Below are 15,892 nucleotides of genomic sequence, written 5' to 3'. Positions count from 1 at the left end.
GTTAAATACTTAGAAGGTAAGGTACTCTTTTTTTTAAAAAATGCACTTATTTGGCCGCATCGGGTCTTAGTTGTGGCATGGGGTCTTTCATTGTGGCAGGCAGGTGCTCTCTTGTTATGGAGCTCGGTTTCAATATTTGCTGCATGTGGGCTTAGTTGCCCGTGGCATGTGGGATCTTATTTCCCCGATGAGGGATCAAACCCAAGTCCCCTACATTGGAAGGCAGATTCTTAACCACTGGACTACCAGATAAGTCCCAAAAGTACTCTTACTTTATACTTAAGATTTTGATAGTAAATTATTTTAAACTGTTTCACCATGTATTTATTTTCTTTGACCATTTATTTTTATCAATTTGATGTTTAAAAAAAATTTTTTTTAACTTATTTTTTGCTGCACTGGGTCTTCATTGTTGCATGTAGGCTTTCTCTAGTTGGAGCAAGTGGGGGCTACTCTGTTGCAATGAGTGGGCTTCTCATAGCAGTGGCTTCTCATTGCAGAGCATGGGTGCCAGGGCATGCGGGCATCAGTAGTTGTAGCACATGGGTTTAGTTGCTCTGCAGCATGTGGAATCTTCCCAGACCAGGGATTAAACACCTGTCCCCGGCATTGGTAGTCAGATTCTTGGCCACTGGACCCCCAGGTAGTCCCATCATTTGTTCTTTCATGTGTTTTTTCACCATTTGAGTGACCTTGATACTCAATAGAATTTTGACTGGAATTAATTAAATTATCGTTGAGTTGGAAAATATAAACTTGATGGCTTTAATTCTAAGAGGCACAACACTAATGTCCATAAATGAGTATCTACAGTGTATTTATGTATCTTATTTTCTCTGTGCAGCAACTCTGCAATGTAGATCTTTCACCCATTTTTCATGAGAGACGTAGAGAGACTGAGGGTCACAGAGCTAAAGAGTGATCAAGAATTTTAAGTCATTTGAAAATCATCATAGCTTTCCATTAATCCTTAAAGAAGACTAGTTCTTGACAAGGTAATGAGAATATACAAATTATTAATCCAAGGCAGTTACTTGAGAAAACTACTCTTAAGATACCATTGATTAAATTAGATTGTCATAACTCATTTCAGGTGTCTCAAGGGCAATTTAATTTTATACACTATTTATTCCCCAGTACATCGAATAGTATTGAGAAAGTATATATGCTCAATAAGTATGTTGAATGAATGAATTTGCATTTATATTTATTATGTTTTGAAGTAACAGAATAGTTGCCATGATGTGGAGAGGGGGAATGCTTAACACTCAAGATTTCTTCTATTGTTTGGAGACAAAGTACTAAAATCGATGGTGATAAGCTGCAAGGGTTGTTGATTGTTGGAAATTATTCAGATGACAATGATTGGTGGAGGTGGGCATGAAAATTGAGAAAGAGTGAATCTGAAATACTGGGGAGACACAAAAGACTGGGTGACTAAAATGACTAGAGAAAAGAAGGATTAAAAATAGAACTGGGAGAATAGAATACTAATAAAAATAATGGAATGGAAGAAGATAATGTGAAAAGATTCTGTTGGAAAGTTTGGTTTTTGCAGTGATGGCAGGTATTTGAATTAATATACAACCTGTAGATGGCTAGGAATAGGGAATCAGAAATGAATGGTTAAATCCAAGATTGGAGACTAATAATGGGGAATATTGAGGACAACCACAGTTTCGAGTAGTAAAGAAAAAAGAAGCAATTAAAAAACCAAAAAAAAATGTTTCCAGATGGAAATCAATCACTAACATTCTTCAATGGCAGATTTTTTGTTTGTTTTTAAGATATGTTTATCTAAAGGGGGAGGAAGGGATTAAATGTGTTAAAGTGTGGTTTAAACAAGAATAACTTAGGTGGGACTTCCCTGGTGGCTCAGTGGATAAGAATCTGCCTGCCAAGGCAGGAGACAGGTTTGATCCCTGGTCCGGGAAGCTCTCATATATCTAGGAGCAAGTAAGCCTGAGTGCCACAACTGCTAAGCCTGTACTCTAGAGCCCGGGAGCTGCAGCTGCTGAGCCCATGTGCTGCAACTACTGAAGCCTGAGTGCCCTAGAGCCCATGCTCCCAAACAAGAGAACCCATCGCGGTGAGAAGCCAGCATGCATAACTAGACAAGAGCCCGCGCAGCAACAAAGACCCAGCACAGCCAAAAACTTAAAAATAATTTTTTTTTTTTTTAAAGAAAGAATAGCTTAGATGATGTCTTAGCCACTTTGTTCTAAGCTTTGAGAGCTAGATCCCTCTCTCAGATATAAATATCTCAGTTCTTGCTATAGAGTGAAGTAGATAATCTGTATATCTAACACTTAAAAGTGTGTCAGAATATAAACCAGTGGTTAAAAAATGTAAGTAATATATTCTTTGGGAAGTTAAGAAGGGAAGAGATTAGTGTGTAAGAGACCTTATAGCTGTAACAGTTTTTTGAGTTAACCTAGTCACATTATTGTTTACAGATAAGGAAAACAGTGATCAGGAGGTTGATCTGCTGACAAACTTAAAGCTAGGTTGTGGCAGAGATGTCAAAGTTGGGAAGTTGAGACTTCAAGGAAGCGTTGGTACTTAAAGGATCCTGGAAGGTTTAATAATATTTTTATTATTGGGTGGGATTGATATAAATACAGGGAAATGAAGAAGAATGAGCAAGGCTATCGCAACAATCACAAAAAGACTGGCATAATCAGTGGATTTATATATTGGAATATTAGAATGGAACAAGGTAACCTGATAATGCCAAGATTAGGAACCAGTTATTACTGTGAGCTATTAGGCTTTTTTTTTAAATGCTTTTTTAAAGAGGGCAAAATTAGGGAACTAGAGTGGGCTTTGAAGTATATTCAGTATTTAAGCAAGTGTTCTAAAATAGAGCACTGAAGCAGATCCTTTATATATATATATATATTTTAAGATCACATCCAGACCTACTTAATCAGAATCTCTGGGGTGAGGCCTACAAATCTGTTATTTTCAACTCCTAACTCCATGTGTATGAAAAGGGGCACTTTGTGGATATATGTTTGAGAATCACTGATTTTATTAAAGGTCAAGTCAGAATAAAAGCAACTACTTAGAAAGTTATTCTGCTAGCCTAGTCTAATAGAGTAAAATGTAGACAGTAGGATCAGAAAGATTTGTTCAAATCCTGTTAATTTGATTTGATGCACATTGTTTTTATATAGGGAAATGAGAGGATTCAATTCTCAGTCTAAAAGAAATGACTGAAAATAGTGATAGAAGGAATACTTAGTTCATCATGAAGAGGGAGAACATTGTTTTGCTTGAGAGTAGGATAAAGAATGAGAGAATAAAATTATTGCAAACTTTTTTTCAGTCAAAACTATGCCCTTTCCTGATGACATACTTTTTGTAGGCTAAAAAAGCGAGAATGAACTTGCTTGATAGTCTGTATAGGTTGAGAGACTAAAGATAAATGCAGGATTTGTATTATTTTGATTTTTAGTTGTTATACCTTAATACTACTTTTTTTATGACTGCTTTTGTTTTTTGCCTTTGGATAAGAGAATTCACCAATGAAATATGTTTTTCATGTCACATTTTGAGTTAGTATTTCCTTTTAGCTAATGATTTTCAAACTATTCTCCAGGAATTCTTAGGTTTTTAATGAAACTTAACTGGTAAGTGGGAGGATGTGCAGGCAGGGACATTTCCCTGCCACTCTATTTAAGCACAGACTTAGCAAATAATGAAGTAAAAATGTTTGCTGTGCCCATTAGCAAGTATCATTAATCACTGTGGCCACTTCCCATTTGTGTGTGGCTGTAGCCTCCTTGACACAACACTTGAAGTTGACGCTGGCAATCATTGGGAAAAGCATAGGAGATTAAAACTGTCTTTTATCCTAGAATAAAAATAGATGATTAGATTTTTGTGTAAGGTTTTATTTATTTGCAGGAAAGTTTCTATCAGTACTCAAAAATTGAAGGTCACAATTTTAATGTCACTTCAAAATTTTTAAATTTTGAGGTGATTGTAGATTCACATGCAGTTGTAAGAAACCATAGAAATTCGGTGTGTCTTTTCCCTGGTTTCCCTCAGTAGTAACCTCTTGCAAAACTGTGTATAGTAAGGTATGAGCACCATATTGACATTGATTCACACATTATGTTCAGATATCCCATTTTACTTGTCCTTGTGTGTGTGTATATGGTTCTTTTCATTTTTATCACAGGTACATTCCTATCTCCACCACCACAGTTAAGACGTTTTATCACTGCAAGGATCCCTGGTGTTACTCTCTTAGAATTAATGCCACACTAGTCTGTTCTCCATTTCTATAATTTGTCATTCAAGAATGTTAGATAAATGAAATTATACAGTATGTGTGACATTTTGGGGGTTGACTTTTTTTTTTAAATCAGCACAGTTTCTTTGAGATTCATCCAAGTTGTTGCATGTATCTGTAGTCCATTCCTTTATATTGCTAAGTAGTGTTAATGTTATTTTCCCATTTTGTAGCTACCACATAGAACATGCAGCTTCAGACTTTTCCTTTTAAATCTACAGAACGTATTGTCTCTCATTTTCTTTCGTTTGCTTTCCTGTTTTCTTTTATTATCTCAATCCCCAGCTCTGTTAGGACTATTGGGCGCACAGTTTTAAAACTACTGTTGTAAATAACAGTGTTTTTTTTCTAACTTAAGGAAGGTTTAGAACCCATTGAAAGCATGTGGTAATGAGTATAGTACTCATTACTTTTGTACATAAAAATAAGATATTAAGAAATTGGGAAGATGTGATTCTTAAATTTGAAGATTTATTTTTCTTTTGTGTTTGTATATCAAGCAGTGCATTCTAAAGTCATGGGCCACATGGCAAGTAGAAAGTGGGATTAGGTAACAGTTTAGAATGAAATACTTTTGTTACTTACATACTGGAGTATGAACAAAGACTAAACTCATTCTGAGAATAGTTTGTGTGTGTGTAGAAACAGAAGCTGTACATTTATACCCGGAGATTAACCAGATGCTAATCACTGAATTGCATAAAGGCTAAATTTTACTAGATTTTACATTAGAGTTTAGCGATATCCAACACTTTAAGGAATGATGAACACTTTTAAAGTAATAGCATGCATTAAAAAACTGGATAGTATTGAAATTATTTTAATTCAAGGTTGTTTTAGGGTGGTAATAGAGAAGTATACCAGTAGTAGTTCGACAGGTTGAAGAACTGGTGTTTAGAATAGCTTCTCCAGACCTTGTTAGAAAGAGTGGTACCCCAGACAGTTCAGTATATCATATTCACTATCAACATTTCTCATCATTATAGTATATTTGTTACATTCTGTGAACCAACATTGGCACATCATTAACAACCAAAATTTACATTAGGGCTCACTCTTTGTATTCATGTTGCTGTGTTTTTTTTGTTTTTTTTTTGAGCTCTTTGAATCTCTAGTGAGCTAAAGATAAGGTAAACTGGGTTGCAAGGTGAGCTATCGTGGAGTACTGCCAAATAGCTGATTTGAAAAAGTGCCTCGTTCTTAACTATAGGGATGGTCTGGTGCTTGTTGGGAAGTATCATGAGGGCTGGTATTGGCTTATTCTTTAAAGAATTTAATCTTATTAAAGCCAGTCTTGTTTTGACAAAAATTTTGTACAAAGGATTTCAAGGGCCAGATGACTTAGTTATTTTAACCATTAGGCTGTACAGGTTTTTATTTTAAGAAAATAATTGAAACAGTATGTTTAGAGTTTGTAATAAAGAGGTTTGGCTGTTGGCTTTTTAAGTGCAAGTACTTCTGTCACATTCTCTAAATTTGCAGTTTGTTACCAGAAGCATCCTTTCTCCTTTACTGACAAAAATGGACTCTAGAATAGATCAGAAATTCTTAATAAAAAATTCCTTAATTGACTTTTGTATAATAGCTGAGAATTGTTCTACAATATTTTTTTTTAAATTATCATCATGGTTTATTATAAGATTCTGAGTATAGTTCCCTGTGCTATACAGTAGGACCCTGTTGTTTATTTTATGTACAGTAAGTTGTATCTGCTAATCCCAAACTCTGAATTTATTCCTTTCCCATCTCCCCTAAATTTATGTCTGTGAGTCTGTTCCTGTTTTGTAAATAAGGTCATTTGTATCATATTTTAGCTTCCACATATGCCATATGGTCCAATACTCATCTTCTAAAGACTTTCTCTAAATATTTAATTCCTAGAAATATTATCTGGTAATCATAGCTTATACTTAACTGAATGCCACACAGAATCCTTGAAACAATTCAGAAATATGTTCTGTGATTATTTCTATTTTCAGATGAGAAGCTAATGCTTCAAGAGAATAAGTAACCATTATTAATAAGTGGCAGAGTATGAAAACTAAAGCATTGCTAATTTGATACTGAATTTAGTACTAAAATATATAGTGAAACTCTGTGGAACTCTCAAATAGAAACAGAAACTGTGCTTTTTGAACACTGAATTTTATATATAGGTTTCCATTTTTCAAGTAGGCCCATCTGCATTAATCCTGACTACCAGAAGAAAGATTTTTCTAAATGAAGAGTTTATTTGCGCCAAAACTATCATAGTGCAAGTTGAATTGATGAAATTTTTTATCTCTAGGAACAAAATTGTTATCAAAGGAGACAAGTTAAAATTCAACTGGTTAGATAGGTGGTCTTTGCTTAATATAGTTTTGTATAAGGAAATGAGTATACTTAGGTATGCATTGTTGCTGTTTAGTGACTAAGTCATGTCCGACTCTTTGTGACCCCAAAGAGACTGTATAGCCCACCCTCTCCTCTCTCCATTCTTCCCAGGCATGGATACTGGAGCAGGTTGCAGGCGGATTCTTTTCCACTGAGGCACCAGGAGTAATCTCAGATTTGGATCCTGGTTTCCTTAACTTTTGGGTTGCTTTCAACCCACTAGCAAGGCATGTGTTTGCTCCTGAAAATAATAGGCAGTTTGAATATTTTCATCCTTCTTGTGTATGCTTTGTACTGTCACTAAAATACTCTTTTTAACACAAATTTTAGGCTTTGAGCCTGTGTTTGTTTACTAATATTTCATAGTGTTTTAATGCATTGTTGTGGGATAGGTGTAAGTTTATGAAGTAGATGAGGTTCGTGGGGGGGGAGGGAAGCTAAGTAGATTTTGTTAACTGTTATTTAATGAGCCAGAATAAATGTATAGTCCGGATGTTCTTCAGTGAAACACTTACGTAGTTATTTAATTTCTCTTCTTCTTGAGAGAGGCAGTTGTCAGTGTCTCTCCCTCTAGCTGTAAATTCTAGGTTATTTATTTTACCAGTCATCTGGGAAATTTTAATTTCAGGGAAACTAGTGTGTAGGTTCTAGGGTCACACCATTAGGGTTCAAAATTGATTCTTCTAATTTATTATCTGTGGAACTTTGGATAAGTTCAGCGTCTCTGCCTTATCTGTAAAATGGGGATAATAAATGTACCTATGCCATTGGCTCATTGTGAGGATTAAGCATTGAAAGCACTCAGTATTTATCATTGTTTGTATCATTATATCATTATTATAACCTGTTTTCAGGGCATATGAGTGCTTGTGGAGCACTGTACTGATACATTAACCCAGTTGGAGAAATATATAATTGATTCTATTTTTTTTTTTGTAGGTTTTTAGAATCTGATATGTATCTGTCATTTTGATTATCAGGAATTATCTGTTAATGTACTTAAGACTAAAATTTAAACTCTAAGATCATCAGCCTAACCTACTTCCATTTATAGTTGAAGCCCACAATAGTGAAATGAGGTGCCCAGAGTTTCATAGGTAGTAACTTGGTAATAGATTTTGATCAACTAGTATTCTTTTTTATTATACCTCAGTCAATAGATGTAAATAAACTTAAAATCTTATATGAATAATGAAGACAGTTTAACTTCTCATTTATAAGGAAATCTTAGTTATGTGGCCTCATAATTTCTTGCAAGTTTCTTTGTTTCCTTTCTATTAGTAATTGGGCCCAAAATTCACCCACTTATTCTCTTAGTGTTACATGTTCAAAGTGTCCAACATGGATCTAATTTTACATATTTATTGAGTTCTGTGTATGTAAGGTGTTATTAAGGACTGAAAGGTAATAATAAGTGACCCTTACCTCAAAGAGATTGTGTTAAAATTGAGCTGGGCCCTTTATTTGTAATTTTAGGAAAACAATTTTCCTTATTTTCATCCTTTTTGCCTATTTGGTATCATATTCATCTTTTCAGTGTTTTTTTTGTTTGTTTTCTGAGCCTTTTAAATGTGGTCACAGCCTCAGTTTTCCTGTTTTTCTGATAGACATTTCTAATGTAATTCTTTTTCCTACTTGCCTTTTATCTCATTTTTCCTACTTTATGGTTTTGCTTGTTTTTGTTTTGGTATCGATGCCTTTACTGTGCTGAATCTGTGGGGTGGTTTCATTTTTTTGTTCTCATTTGTTTTTGTTGTTTTGTCCATGATACACAGCTTTTGGGATCGTAGTTCCCTGACTAGGGATTGAGCACATGCCCTCAGCAGTGATGGCACGGAGTCCTAACCACTGGACTACCAGGAAATTCTTTGTAATATTGTCTTCCCAGTTTCTTTCCAGTTTGATTTGGTAGTTAGCATTGTTTCCTTTGCTTCTGTTTGCATTCATCTGTATTAAAGAGTGAAGAATAAATCTATCATTTTAAGAATTAGCTGCTGTCTTTATGAATCCCTTTGGTTTTAGGTTCCATGTTAGAAGTACTATATATACTTTTATGCCATTAATAAATAGCTCAACACTCCTGTGTTCACTTGGTTTCTAGGTCTATTCTGGATAGCAGGTTTTGTGAAGACCTATATTCTTTCTTGGACCTCAGATTTACCAGACATCTCATGGTATTTCCTTTTATATTATTTCTTTAATGGCCACCATTTATTCTCAATATATTTTGTATGTATTTAACTTGCCAGTTGGGTAAACCAGGTTTTTGACTCACAGATAAGATATGAAACCTTTGTGGTAGTTTTTTCGATTGTTGAATTGTTTTTCTCTAGTTATGCCTGTGTTATAAGCTCACATCTTTTCTACATCTGTATACTATATTGTCTTGTCTTTTCTTATTTTTGAAGACACAGTGATTTGACCCTAATGAATTTATGATTTAAGTACCAGCTGGATTTTTAAGCAGCGTGAGTTTTCTGGCTATGTAGTTTTTGATATTAACGAATATAGTGATATATTTGCCATTTTTATTATCTCAATAGCTATGACCTCTTGCCTTCTGACCTCTTGTAAGTAAATTCTGATATCATCTTCTCTGCTGAATCAAACTCAAACGTCTGTGGTTCTTTTACAGATGTAATGCTGTGTTTATCCTGGGGATGAGCTTCTGTGATTTTAGAAGAGAGGTGCATTTCTGGAAAAGGTGTCATGTGGTTGTTCTTATAGCACTTGCATAGGTTGACAACTCATTTGATTAATGAGGCCAGAGCTGCATTTTCATCCCGGGTGCTCTAATTCATTTACCTGTTCTTTGTAGAGTACCTGTTTCATTCCGTGCACTGTGCAGGATTTGAGAGAGAGACAGTAATGAGACAAATAAAAGCTATTGTCTGAAATAGGTTTTTGTGGCATGCTCTTCACTGCTATTTAAAAACAGCTCAAGTATAGTGTTAAATATTGAAGATTGTATTTATGTAAAAATGGGCTGTACTGTTATTAAATACATGCTCAAATAGATTGTTTTAGATTGGAAATACTACTCAGTTATCTAAAATAATACATAATTATTTGACTTCTGTTTTCCAGTTTCTGCCTCTGGTTTAAAAAAGAAAAAAAAAGCATACAACTATATATTTAGCAACATACACCTAAAAAATAAGGTTTCCTATGAGTCGAAAGATAAGCTGAGCTGAAGAAAGCTTCTACCAACTAGATGCTACCATCAGGGAGTAATTTTTTTAGTTGTAATTGTTCTTAGGTCCAGGTCTTCAGCATTTTAAAGAAATACAGAATAATATAACATTTGATTTATATATTACTTGCATTTTATCATTTAGAAATTTTATAATTTTATACCTTTGTGCAGGTTAATAAATACAGCTTTTTATGAAGTAACTCCACAACAGTCCCAGGTGCAGAAAAGTAGATAGGGCAGTTGTTTTTAGAGGATAATTTCAATTTGTTGAAAACTGTAAAATCATAGCAAACAGTGAGCTATAATTACGTACTTTATTTTTAAAAAAACTATTAGAAGATTCTCTTCAAATGAGAGCTAGAGAGTTTTTTTTTAATCCACATAGTTTTTTGATTATGAAATAAGAGCGACTCTAATGTGACTACCACTTAATGATTGCTAAATATGCATAGTGCCGTGTATGAAATGCTTTACAGTCATTTTTTCATTTTTTTCCACAGAAACTGTATGAGGATGTATCCCCATTTTATAAACAGAGAACCTGAAGCTTAGAGTGGTTAAATAACTTGTCTAGCTCACACGTCTACTGTTAGAGTGTTAGAGATAGGTTCCAGTGTTTATATTTTTAACTTTCAAATGCAATTGCCTATTATTGTATATTTTTATTATAATTTATAATCTAGTATCTCTTCCCCAGTTATATACAGTTTAAAAGTAAAGGCTAGTTTTCTTGGAGAATTCAAACCACTATTTTTTTTGGAGAATTCAAACCACCTCATTATTTCCCTATTTTGGTGTTTTTTTCCCCCATAAAATATGAGCTCACAATCTGTATCATCGTGAAACAGGAATTAACCTGAGTAGATATTCTCAAGCTTACTTGTAAAAATTAAGGATAAATAAAGAATTGCTATTTGAAGAAATACTTGTCTTCAGTATTTCAGGTATAACATGAGAGGGACAGTTTTGACTGTTTTTCTTGTTTATCTGATTATCTGCTTTGTTCCAAGTTGTACTGTATCACTGCTGAAATATTTTAAGTAGATATTTCACACACAGAACATACAGCAGGTGTTTTGGGCTTCCCAGGTGGCTCAGTGGTAAAGAATCCATCTACCAATGCAGAAGACGCGGGTTTGATCCCCGGGTTGGGAAGATCCCCTGGAGGAGGGAATGGCAACCCACTCCAGTATTCTTGCTGGGAAAATCTCATGGACAGAAGAACCTGGTGGGCTACAGTTCATGGGGTCGCAGAGAGTCAGACACAACTGAGCACGCACGCACAAACAATGAATTTAAATTGGAAAAATTGATATTGAAGCTGAATATATTTTCTTTACTATGGTAAATTTCTTTAAACATAATTCAAGTATGTTAGTTTTTTAATTGTATTAGGGATCATTAACTCATGGAAGAAAACTGGAGAAATAAGAGAAACTCCCTTAGTATACATGTATTTATGTAGAATAGAAAGTGACAACCACTGTAAAACAATTTTATTACAAATAGCTTTTTAAAAAAAATATAGAAACAGTAGAGTAGAATTATTTCAAATTATGGTTTTATCCCTTAAACTGAGCACCTTTGGTTATGTTATTTACCCATGGTTACTTTTGAATTCTTTGGTGATAAAATGGAGATCCCTACTTGAGTTGTGAGGATTAAATAGATTATCTATGTAAAAGCTTAGTGTGGTGCTTAGTTCACAGTAAGTACTCAATGTTTGTTAGTTTATTGTTAGATCATTCACTGAACCAGGAAGACTTATTTTTGGAAAGTGCTTTAAGAAATTCTGTTTCATCTTTCAAAATGAATAATATTTATTGGTTCCTTACTAAGCAATATGCCTTAGTAATCCCACTTATGGCACCCTAAATAAATTCATTCCCTGAGGAAGATTATGATTCAGAAACTTCTTTTAAGCATAATCTCATTACTGAATTCCAGAAAGATGAACAAAATAGAGACTCCCTGAGCAAATTGCACTGATACTGATATTTTAATAAAGAATGCTTTCTTTATGTATTTTACTTTTCTTTATTATAGGTTGAGTATTTCTGGGAATATGAAGATGATTCTTATCTTCTGGTTTCCTTTTCTTTTAAACAGGGTTTGTGGATGCACTTAGATGTTTGCAATGAGCACTGTGGCTGGCATGCCCCAGTGTTTTGGATACCAATGCATAGGACTCCATAGTAATCGAATTTACCAGAGGCGAACGTCATGAGCATAGTGATCCCATTGGGGGTTGATACAGCAGAAACGTCATACTTGGAGATGGCTGCAGGCTCAGAGTAAGTATTTAAATCATAGGTACTTTGGATAGGGAAGAGCAAAATACTTCATATAATTATTTTAGCACAACCAAGCAGTTCTTGATTTGCATTTATATTTTTATCATTTTAGACTCTTGGCTAAAGTAAATGTCAGAAGTTTAAAGGCAAAAATTCCTGTAACTAAAATTACTTTTGTAAGGAGCTTTTGAGCCAAAATTCTCTTTTTCTGATTCTTTTTTGTCTCTTCCATTTGCTGATTATTGACAGCAAGTATTAAGATAATAGGTTGTTGTTTTTTAAAATTGTGAATCTGTCTTGTTTATATTGGAAAATTAATTTGGTTTTCAATTTTAATCTTTTTAAACTGTAATGTCCATTTAAACACAGTTGCCCTTTTTTTTTTTAAGTTGAGTTGAAAAATAAAATTCCAGCCAGTTTTAAATAAGAGAAGGGGAGTATTTCCTTCTAGATGAATATTTTGGCACCTTTTGCTTTTGTGGGAGCCATTTCTGAGGGATTTAGCGAAAGGTTTTTACCTTGCCTTTAAGACTATTTGGTCTTGACAGTTGTGTTGGATAGATTTTCTTTTATTTTGATTTTGAAAGATCACTACGTTAACACTGAATTATTGGTATGAAAATTGATTGTTTTTCGAAAATTGCAAAAGGTTCATGTAACAGTGTTGGAATACCTAAAGAACAGAAAGATGTATGTTTGCTCTCTGATTCAGTATATAGTTGAATTGTGCTAAATGGGACACTCATTGCCCAGAAAGCTGAATTTAACTTTTTTGAAAAAGAAATTTCTTTCTTTTAGGGCTTCTAAAACTGGTGTGTAGAAAGGACAAAAAACAGTTGATACTCTGTTTGCTGGCATTTCAAATGGTCTAGAAATGTTTTCACCTCTCCTGCTTCTGCCATTAGGAAAGACTCAGGAGTGCTCTCTAATATTCCTATAATATGCTACATAGTGCATTTAACTGTATGATTATTACAGTTTTTAAACGCCTCTTTTTTTTTGCACTATGTTTAAGTTATTTTTGTTGTAAAATAAGGGATTCCCAAACAAGGGTACCCTTGTGACTGTTGATTGACATTCCTTCTGCCCAGATAGGGACACTCCTAACGAAGAAAAAAGAACCTGGAAGTGGGCTTGACAGGCAAGTGGGTCCCAGACTAAAGTACCAGTTTTTCTTAGTGCATCTGATAGACGCAAATCTATATCTGATAATAGTTATAGGCATTTATTGGTAATAAAGATTTTTTACTTCCTAAAAAATTCACCTTGACAGTTTTTTTAAAATTAGCCTCATAAGCACTTACTACAAAATGTAATTTATGAAATATTATTTATGTATGAAATAGGAATTAGTCTAGCATACAGTGTGAGATGCTCCTTTGTCTTGTTTGCATGTTTAGTATGTATGCTGTAAGGCAATGCACAAACAGAATAAAAGCCACATATTAATTATACAGTTAAAAAAGAAAATAATATATTGACAGCAGTTTAGGGGAGAGCTTTCTGCCTGTGTTCTTTATTAAATGCATCTATAAGAGTGTTTATAGAATAATTACGATTTATATTGTTGAGCCAAATCTTTCCTGGTACAAATATGGACATTTTTATTATTAGAAAAGATCGACTTGTAGGTAATTACAGAATGACTGTTTTTTTTAAAAGAACATTTCTGTTTTAGGAAATTATTTTTTTCTATTCCACATACAAGTATGTGTCCCTTGGGTATGGTATCCCTTACTCAGTGGACACAAAAAGTATAGCTGGTACCAATTTCTACTGTGAGACAACTATCAGAATTTTTGTGGCTAAATTTTCAAACTTAAAAACTATATATAAAGCTTTTAGAGCTATTTTCATAAGAAATTTTTATATAATTAACATTTCCTTTTTATTTCAAATATGTAATCAGAAGATACTGTACTTGTATTGATGCAAGATGCTGGGGAAAGGGCACATGGGACTCCCCCATATGTTTCTTTGTTAACGTACTGTGCAGCTACATAATTATTCCACAGTATTTTTTTTTAAAGTATTGAATTTTGTTATACTCATGTAGCTATATGATGTTATTAATTATATATTAGTTTCATATATATGTAAATGTTTATTTGGCTGCATTGGCTCTTAATAGTGGCATGTGGGATCTTTGATTTTCGCTGCAGCACACAGGGTCTTCAGTAGCCACGTCTGTGGCATCTTTTAGTTGTGGCATGTGGGATCTAGTTCCCTGACCAGTGTTGAACCCAGAACCTCTGCATCGAGAGTGTGGAGTCTTAGCCAACGGACACACCAGAGAAGTCCCTATTAGTTATATTTTTTAAAAATACTGCTAAAATATATCACTAATAAATTATACTACTATAAAGTTTAGGAGATACTTGATTGTTTATTGAGTGAATTAGTTTACTGAACCAAATTTATACTCATTTCTAAGACTATAAAGGGGAATTTATTTAATCACTTACAGTTCATCTAGATAGAATACGTGCTATCTGTCGCATTTTATAGTAGGAAATTGAAGGTCTGGTTCAGGATCTATAATAACGGACTTGCTAAACTCTAGTCCAGTATTCCCATATTCAGTAACGTTTCTTCTTGGATTATCTCGTCTCTGAAATAAAACTCATTAGTCTTTGTTACATATTTGTTTTCCTCTCATTACTAAGTTTTTAAACATCTTGGGTTTGTCTTGCTTTTCCTGCAGAGTTAGGGATCTTGTATTTTGTTTTTTTCTGTTCCCATTACCTTGCCACAAGTTGGTTTTATACTTCCAGAACCTCTCAGGTCAAACTAGCCGTATTTCAAGTGTTCTATAGCATATGTGTCTAGAGGCCATTGTATTGGATAGAGAAATTCTAGGCTAAATTACAATCTGTAGGATCTCAGAAGAGAAAAGAACAGTGAAGCCTCTGCTAGTTATGAAAATTATGAGATCATAACAATCTATTTCTTTTTGAATAAGAAAGATAAAGATATAACTATGAGATAGATATTATTTTCAAATTTTAGATGAGGAAACGAGTCACAGAGCAGTTAAATGGCAGAAGCAGAACTTATTGATGTGTTAATTTTAGGCCTTTTCTATTACAGCTTCTTTCCTAGTACTATTACAAAAAATGACTTACATAACTTAAGTAATTTATTTTGATATATGGTTTGTGTAAATAGTAGCTTTACTTAGGGGTAGTAAATTTATTATAATCAATGACTGCATATAACAAAGATATTTTCAGGTCTCTGCTTGAAGATAAGGAATATGAAAGAAAACCTAGACTCAGTTACCAGTAGATAAATAGGAAAGTTGAGCCAGAGTTCAGCATTTATTAGAATTGTATGTTTTTATCCTAATTGATATAAATTGACTTCTTGTACTGCTTCTTCTGTCTCTTATGTCAGGCATTCTATCTGAATTACTAAATTGGTTAAAGAAGCAAAGGTGAGAAACCCTTCTAGAGCTGAGAAGTGGGAAGAGGTATTAAATAGGAAGTGTTAAACTGATTCTTTCCTAGTCTTTTTTTTTTTTTCCCTAGTCTTTTTAAAAAAGGAAAACCAAATTACTTTTCTTCTCAGAGACTGGGAACATAATTACTAACGTTCTATTCCTTTTAACATTATTTTTACTACCAAATATTACTTTAGAAATCTTTCTAATGAGGTTTTGGATAAATATGTGTATTTTTGGATGTGGTAGACAAATTAGTAAATGTGACGTATCTGAGTTACAGG

At 33.8% G+C, this 15,892-nt stretch overlaps 1 protein-coding gene across 3 annotated transcripts in view; it reads left to right on the top strand.

The window, feature by feature from the left end:
- The window catches only part of KMT2E (lysine methyltransferase 2E), a 91,088-nt gene that overhangs the window by 10,571 nt on the left and 64,625 nt on the right, over positions 1–15,892 (top strand). For 2 of the 3 annotated variants that reach the window (XM_027539706.1, XM_027539704.1), the window contains exon 2: positions 11,982–12,166. In XM_027539706.1, coding sequence (XP_027395507.1) covers positions 12,096–12,166 — 71 coding nt within the window. In that variant the 5' untranslated portion in view covers positions 11,982–12,095. Of the gene's footprint in view, positions 1–8,777; positions 8,851–11,981; positions 12,167–15,892 lie in introns of all 3 variants that reach the window. The other variant, XM_027539705.1, reaches the window with a different exon arrangement.

Source organism: Bos indicus x Bos taurus, chromosome 4 (assembly GCF_003369695.1).
Source record: "Bos indicus x Bos taurus breed Angus x Brahman F1 hybrid chromosome 4, Bos_hybrid_MaternalHap_v2.0, whole genome shotgun sequence".
In the NCBI taxonomy this organism is placed as follows: domain Eukaryota; kingdom Metazoa; phylum Chordata; class Mammalia; order Artiodactyla; family Bovidae; genus Bos; species Bos indicus x Bos taurus.
This window is presented reverse-complemented; position numbering and strand designations above follow the sequence as displayed.